The sequence below is a fragment of the Halichoerus grypus genome, chromosome 9 (assembly GCF_964656455.1).
Source record: "Halichoerus grypus chromosome 9, mHalGry1.hap1.1, whole genome shotgun sequence".
NCBI classification, from domain to species: domain Eukaryota; kingdom Metazoa; phylum Chordata; class Mammalia; order Carnivora; family Phocidae; genus Halichoerus; species Halichoerus grypus.
In genome coordinates, this window is record NC_135720.1 from 47,324,201 (window position 1) to 47,332,314 (window position 8,114).

The 8,114-nt window shown below is 47.5% G+C and overlaps 1 protein-coding gene across 1 annotated transcript; it reads right to left on the reverse strand.

The window, feature by feature from the left end:
• Positions 1-450: 450 nt before the first annotated feature.
• On the reverse strand, positions 451-6,859 carry MARCKS (myristoylated alanine rich protein kinase C substrate). The gene is made up of 2 exons (XM_036074709.2): positions 6,317-6,859; positions 451-4,504 (listed from the first exon to the last, which is right to left on the reverse strand). The coding sequence occupies exons 1-2, from the start codon at positions 6,416-6,418 to the stop codon at positions 3,605-3,607; spliced, it is 1,002 nt and encodes a 333-aa protein (XP_035930602.1). The 5' UTR covers positions 6,419-6,859; the 3' UTR covers positions 451-3,604.
• Positions 6,860-8,114: the final 1,255 nt, after the last annotated feature.

Here is an 8,114-nt window from a genome sequence, read left to right on the forward strand (position 1 = left end):
TAAAAACAAAGTTGCTGTTAAGCAGTTGAGAGGAAATATAGAAAGAAGTTATTTCAGGGATCAGTAATTTATCACTCTTTTCAGGTACATAAAATATAGTTAACATTCACATCTTTTAAAAGTATTTATTTCCCATTTTTAAAATAGCACTGTTGGATGTAATTTAAAGGAGTGCTGGAACTCGAATCCCCAGCAAGGACTGGAATATTTACAGATTTAAAGCATTTTAAAATTCATGTTTGCTACATCCTGTTTTAAGCACTTTCATATAGCTGGGAAGTGGAAAGGGGAAAAAATGGCTCAATATTGCACAGTGAATGATTAAAGGAAAAATCCAGGCTCATAGCCCTGTTACTGAACCAGTTTTCTAATTTTCAAAGCAAACTTAACTATGTTAAACTACAACCCCTTTCCAAAGTATATGAATGCAAAAAGCACCCTTTCCCCAAATTTTTATTTGCAAAATTTTATTGTTTATATACACGAGAGGAAAATGTAGGTACACTGCATTGGTTCTCAAACATTTTATCAAGCCCTATCATTGAAATGTTTACTTGTTAACATAGAACTCACCTTCAATGGATATAACTATATATCCTAAGTATAATGTCAAGCATACCTTCCACATCCCTTAAACTAAGTAATAGTTATACTTACCATCAACTTAAGATTTTAAGTTTTTCTCTAAAATTTGCATTTTAAAATTAAATTTGTAAAAAATCCTATTTTAGCAAGCTTGATTATATCAACTGGTAAAACTTTATTTTACAAGCAATAGGAATTGAATCAAATGATAATTATAATCCAGAGGAAGTATTTTATAACCATAGCAAATGCCATTATACATACTGCCAATACAGATTTAATAGACAATACTGAACTGTACAAGAGTTATTTATTTTTCCTTAATCTCAAAGCTATTGTTAGTAATACAAAAAGCCATATTAACATTTTTCCATTAGAAAACAATGTGATGTACAAAACTTTGGATGAAAAGATATACGTCAAATTTCATTTAATCACTTGGTGGAAAATCCACCATTCCATCAATACCACCCAAAGTGTTTTAGGCAATTAAAATCAAAATAATGCATCTTAATTCCAGCTGTTAAAAAAAACAAGCCTAGCAATATAGTTTGGCTACACAGTATTTTTGACTACTCAGGAGTTAATTTTTAAAATCCATTTTTTTGAGTCCTCCCACACACTAGGCCCTGTACTTGGCCAAGGAGGTATTTGAGAAAAGTTGGTAAGGTTGGAAAGACCCCATAAAGCAGTCCTTTGGTTACCAGATTTGACTTTTAACTTTCAAACATCCTTCAAGATCAACATACCCCAACTAAAAGTACATACTCTTCCAAATGCTATTTTTATTAGTGGGGAGGGTATTTGGTAAGGAGAGGGCATGAACTATTATTTATGATTCATTATTCCAATTAATAGCACACGTCAAAAGCTAATTTATTTTTCTAAGGAGTTTAAGATTTGTGCTCAGTTGTTACAACTGTGGTTCACTGACTGTGAACCCTACAAGGCAAACTGCTCAAAAACAGCAAAACAGGGTGAACTATTTTCCTTTGCATTTAATGAAGTAATGGTATTTCATATACACCTTTATCTTCAAATTGACTTCAGTTTAGGATCCAGTGAAGAAAAAAAATAAATCCAGTTATGGGGTGGTTAAGAGCAAAGGTGAAACTAGTAAGGATTATTACTATGTAAGGAAGTATTATTCTCTATCTTTTCCTTTGAGTAACAAGATACTAACACACTACTTTCATTTAAAAAAACTGCAACTATTGAATTGAGGCAAGTTATACTAAAAGGCCCATAAACTGACAATGTTGCCCATTCGTCACCGTTACTCCTTCACATAAGCCTGTTTTTCTAAGGTGTAACACATAATCTAAGCAATATTTGGAAATTAGCCAAGCACTAAGCAATTACAATGGCAGGTAATACACCATCAGTTTTTGAAACACATTTGGCCACTTTTATGGCCCATCTGCAGTTTGGATTAAATATTCTCAAGTTTCTGGACCTGCATGACAAAAAAACATATTTTATGAAATTTTCACATGACATTTAAATAGTCTTCGGGTCACACCACTTTTGTATTAAATGATTCATTCTGACATGCTATGTTAACTACGATAAAAATAATTACTCAATTTTTAAATGAAAACTCACTGTCAATGCAGGTAAATGGTAACAGACATGGAATGTTATAAGATCTTCCTGTATGTAATCTGACACTGCTGATTATGAATTTCAAACTTTGGAAACTTCAGATTAAAAACCACAAGAAAATTTACTCTTGATGGCATGCAAGATGTTCCTCAAAATTACCCTTACGACCTAGAAGTCTCAGTATTTTATCAGAACATAAATAAACACAACAAATTTGTACATTTTATTCACATTTATTTTTCGCTTTTAGTGTGCTCACAGAAAATTAGAACACCTTAAGCAGGAGTTTAATAGCAATTTTTGTAAGCAAAGTTACATTCCATCTCTAAGTCAAATTGGTCAAAGCTTCTCCAGTATTTACAAAACATGATAGACAAGATGCTACACAAAACCATTGCATCTGAAGATTTTTTCCTTTATTCTCAAAGACGACTGGAAAAGAAAGCATTGTCTGCTGTAATCAAAAACATACCACAGTATAAACAGTAACCATTCCACTTATCACAGCTTGGTTGAGTTTAAAATTTGTGTTTAAAAGGTCCAAGATGACTGCAGTTTTACAAAAATGGGCAGGGTGGAAAGTTGCAAACTTCATGTGCTTCTGGATATCAAGATTTGTTTTTATACAATAGTCACAGTTAAAAACACCCTGCTGGTAATACATAATTACACTTTATTAAGGTCATAAACCAGCAATAAACAATAAAGCCTATACAACTTGTAGTTCTACTTAATCACTGACTGATACAGCTAACATGAGATAAGTGAAAAGTTCCTATGGTTTAAATGAACTCCTAAGACTATGATCTTTTTTTAAAATCTGGGTATTGGTGTTTTTTTTTCTCTTTCCTTCTTAGTCAAGACTTGTAGTGTTGTAAACCTGCCTCACAAAATACATCGTAATAACTTTTAAAAAAAAAAAAAAAGACTAAGCCTTTACACCGTCATTTCTAGTGGTACATTATTCTTGGCAATGTTACGCACCACTTCAATTTCCCCATCGTGGCCCCTATCACTTCATTTGCTATCCCTTTTGACCCACCCATCTCCTTCATATATGGGCATGTCCATAGACTGACAAAGAAAGTTTACATTTTTGAATAAAGATGCAAAGTATGCAAAAAACATTAATACTGATGCAAAAAAATAAAAACAAAAGAGAAACAAGGCAGAGGAAGGTGTTTAAGCTCTCCTCGACCTGTTGGAATGGTGGTAACAGAATGATCTGAGATGGGATCTGTGGGGAAGGAGGGGGAACAAAATTTGCTGCTTAAAAAAAAAGTAAAATAAAAAAAGACATCTTTAAAATCAATCCCTGGTTGTAGACAAGTTCTCCAAAACCAGTACCTGGCACCACTCCAACAAACAAACGGGGGGAGAAAAGTTCTTCGATTATCTCAAAAATCGGGCCCTTTTACTCTGCCGCCTCCGCTGGGGGGGCTTCTGGACTGCACTCCGGCTGGGCCTCCTGTGAGGGGGCTGCGCAGGCTGACGAGGCTGACGCGGCCGCCGCCTCCTCCGCGGGCGCCGCCTCCTGCTCCGGGGGCGCACCGGGCCCGCTGGCTGACGGCGCCTCGCAGGCAGCGGCGCTGGCCCCGGCCTCCTCGGCCTTCTCCTCGGCCTTGCTGGGCTCCTCGGGGGCCTTGGTCTCCTCGCTGGCGGGCGGCTTCTCGGGCGCGACGGCGGCCTCCTCGGGCTTGGCCTCCTGCGGGTCGCCGCCCGCCGCCCCCTCCTCACCCGCCGCGGCTTCCTCGCCCGGCGCCGCCGCCTGCTCCCCGGAGGCCGCGCCCGCCTCTGCGGCGGCTGGAGCGGCGCCCCCGGCGGCCTCGTCCTTGCCGCCTTCGGCGGAGGCGCCGGCTGCGCCCTCGGCCTCCCCGCCCTCTCCCGCTTCCTTCTTGTTCTTCTTGAAGGAGAAGCCGCTCAGCTTGAAAGACTTCTTGAAGGAAAAGCGCTTCTTTTTTTTTTTCGGGGTCTCGTTGCTGGGCGAGGGCGTGGCCCCGTCCTCGGCCTTGGGCGAAGACGTCGAGGAGGCGGCCGACGCGGCCTCCCCCTCCGCGGCCGAGGGCGAGCCCGGCTCGGCGGCCTCGCCCTCCGCGGGGGCCTCCTTCTCCGCGGGGCTGGCCCCGGCTTCGGGGGCGGCGGCGGCCGGCTCCTCCTTGTCGGCCGCGGCGGGCGACGCCGCCCCGCTCCCGGCGGCCGCGGGCTCCTCCTTGTCGGCGGCCGGGGCGCTGCCGTTGGCCTGCAGCTCCTCCTTGGCGCCCGGCTCGGCGGCCGCGGGAGAGGCGTCGCCGTTTACCTTCACGTGGCCATTTTCCTGCGGGGCAGAGAAGGTGGGAGTGTCACTGAAGCGGCCCGGGCGCCGCCATTGCCACCCCCACCCCTGGGCCGGGAGGGACCAGTTCCCCCCCACCCCGGGCCCCTCTGGCTTTGGAGTCCCTCCACCCCCTTACGGGGAGGCGGGGTTGCCTGCCTAGACAGGGGCTCTCCGAAGAAACGGGGCAGTGCCGTTGGGGGCGCACTAAAGACACAGCGGTAGCCTCGACCACTCAACAAACGGATTTAAAAGTGCCGAGCCCCAGACGTGGAAAGCAAGGGATAACCCATTCCAGCCTTCGCCTCAGGGGCTCTACAAAAAAAGAGCCACGTAACACACGATACACCAAACGCCCTTCGGGAGAAGGCACGGAGCCAGAGCCGGTACACATCCCCCTTTTCCCTAAACCCTGAGAGGTTCTTCAAAACACCGAGAACTCCCAGGGGCATCACAGCGCTCCAGCCAGAAGCGCCTGGGCTGCGCGCGCACTACGCCCCCTAGGGCTTGGGGTCGCCAGGGGGCGCTGCGCCTCCACCGCGCGGAGCTGGGCGCGGGCGGGCCGGCGGGCGGGCGCGGAGGGGCGGGGCCGCGGGGCCACCCCGCCCTACCCAGCCCGGCCCTGCCCGCCGGCCGAGGCGCCCCCGAGCCCGGATCGCGCAGCCCAGAGTCCACAAACAAAGCTCAGGTGGCTTCACGGCGTCCTGGTCCGAATAAAACCAACAAGGCAGGGGGAAACCCATGATTTCTGAGGTGTTGCCTCGGCTTCCACGCCCACCTTCGCCTGAGATTGTGTGAAGCCGGGGCGCGCCAAGGCGGCTCATTTTGCATTTTTAACGGGTTCAGAGCCTCTTGGCAGAGCTCGCCTTCCCCATTAGGTTACAGTAGGCGAAGCTACACGGCCTCTACTCTAGGAAAAGAGGCGTGGTGGGTGCCCAGTGTTTGCGAAGCAGCCACCCATGGCCGACCTCTCGAGCCCACCCAACCGTGGCCATCTGCCTGGGTCCGGGCAGCTCTGGGGTGGCCCCCCGCAGTGGTCCAGGCGCCGCCGCGCACACGAACAATCCCGACCGAAACACACGAACAGCCTCTTCTTGACCATCTGGACAGGTTCTCTTCAAGGACCCACCGAGTCTTCCCACCCAGGGATACCATTTCAAAGTCGGATGGGTGTGTAATTCCATAGACAGCTGACGAATAAAGATTTAGAACAGTGGGAAAGCCCCCACGGAAAGATACCGAAACCTTCCTGCCCAGTTCCAGCCAGCCAGCTACCTTTCCAAGAACCCAGGTCACGCCGCCTCAGCATACAATAAGACAGCCTTTCCCCTCCTTGCCTTTCTCCACCACCATTCCCATTCTCCCCCATCCTGCCCCCCATCACACCAGTTCAGAAATTTTGAAAGCGACCCAATCTCAACAACAAACACGAGAGCCACCCAAACACCTTTGTGCCCACCAAACACAAATGCAACCTGACTGGGGGGAGGGGGGGTAGCACCTAGCTAGTCACGTTCTGCCAAGCTCCAAACACGCCATTTTAGACGATTTATCACTTCTTTCCTCGCGTCTACACAAGAATTTGCCAGGATTCTCCGGGAACCACTCCTTTGGGGTGGAGAGGAGGACCCCCCCCCCACCTCCTATGAGAAATTGACAATTTAGGCTATCGCTTTCCATTCAACTTTCAGACTGCAATCTGGCCGCGCTCCTCTCTCCGCCGAATGCGCCTTGGGCGCGACCGGGAGGAGAGGAGAAGCGTCGGGACTACAGAAAGACACCAAAGAAATGACCAGAAACACAGGTAGACTTTACCTGCCCATTCGCTTTGGAAGGCGACGAGGCCACAGCCGCCTCCCCGGGCCTCTCCGCGGTGGCTTCTCCCTTCGCAGCGGTCTTGGAGAACTGGGCACCCATACTGGCTTCTTCAACAAAGAAACTCAACAGATCCAAGGGGGGAACAAAGAGCCTCCGGTTGGTGTAACGACGGGGCGAGCGGCAGCAGCAGCGGCGGCGGCAGCAGCGGCGGCGGCAGCAGCACACACACCGGAGGGAGGGGGGAGTGGGGGTGGTGAAGAGGACAGAACAGAACCGATTAAATACACTCCGGATAAAAAGATTTAAGTCGAAGAGATAAAAAAGCAGCAGCGCAGGAGGGAGGGAAAAAGGGAGGAAAAGTCGAGCACAAAAAAAGGAGCCCAAGTGTAGTTTAAAAAAAAAAAGAAGTAATAAAAAAATCCCAGATTTGTAGCCGCACTGTAGACAAGAGGAAAATGGAGAAATCTCCCTGGTTGCTAATAAGATGCGGGGTCCAACGCCCAAGTGCACAGATGAATGGGCTCGCGGGCGCTGACGCGGCCCCCGCGCGCGCCGGCCAATCCGCGCACCGCACACAAAGCAGGGGGCGGAGCCTGCGCGCCCGGCGAACAATGGAGCCGCGCTTTGCAAATGGTTTGAAAATCAGCCTCAGACCGAGAATTAATGTCCTCCAAATAAATAAATCAATTAAAAAATACATGCCTCTCGCCTCCCTCTGCTTGAAAATAATAACGCATCACTTGATTGGCTTGCTTTGTTTGGAATTAATTAACGCGGGAGGGGGGTACTTGTGGTTGGGGGCGGAGAAAGCGTTAACTTGACTCGCTTTGACTCTTGTCGGTCTATATCCGTGTCTGTCTCTCTCCACTCGCTCCCCTCCCCCATCTTCCCTGTGTGTTTATGTGTATGTGTGTGTGTATGCGAGTGTTAAAGACAATGGTTGGGATTTGTGTGCAGCATGTTTTCTTTCTCCGTGTTCCGTATTGGTTTCACAGATACTGCACAGGGTTTGTTTTTTTAACGGTTGCAAATGTTAAATCGCCCCAAATTGAAAGGTATTTAAACCACGAAGATCGAATTTCATCAAACGACATCTCGAGTTAGAATTAGGTCTGTAGGCCAGATGTGGAAAATGCAAAAGCGGCAAGGAGCCTAAGCCACACTCCCTACCCTATCCCACACTGGCATGAAATAAAATATTTCGATATTGGCCTGCGATGCTCATCGAAGTCCCTCCACCCCCGACTATTCCCAATTAGTGATTTTTCCCCCACAATATAAAGTGAGGGCCATTTACAAAAGATCATAACAGTTTGCATTTTATCACTGCATGAAATGACAATTTTCCTCTATGGTGAAACGAGACACAGCCTCGAGTATATGTATCCATATATACGGTTAGGATGCAATTCGCGTAGACATGAATCGTTTTTCAGCCTACTGCCAGGATCGGATGGACTCTTTCTGAACATGTGTAAGTGTGCATGCAAGCGAGTGTGCTCCTGGAAGGGAGGGAGGCAGCCGCAAAGAAATTCTAAACCACCGGATTGACGATTACAGTTCTAAGGAGAAACTGCATGTTGAGAAATAGCAAGAAGATCCCTGAACGCTCCAAGTCTAGCTTGGGTTAGAGAAAAAGCTTCTATAAGGGGACACAGAGTACCTCCATCGCACCCCTTGCCACGGAAGTACCAGACGCTATTTGTGTGTGAAAGTCAAGGCACTGATTTAAAGAAGGGGAAGAGGCGGTAAAAAAAAATCAAGGATACAGCCTAATAAACATTCTCCTACCGCC

Bases quoted from the DNA above. Each gene is read 5' to 3' on its own strand.
- MARCKS (XM_036074709.2), bottom strand. From the start codon at position 6,418: ATGGGTGCCCAGTTCTCCAAGACCGCTGCGAAGGGAGAAGCCACCGCG. The intron at 4,505-6,316 runs GTAAAGTCTACC...TCTGCCCCGCAG, and splicing joins CTTCCAAAGCGAATGGGCAG to GAAAATGGCCACGTGAAGGT.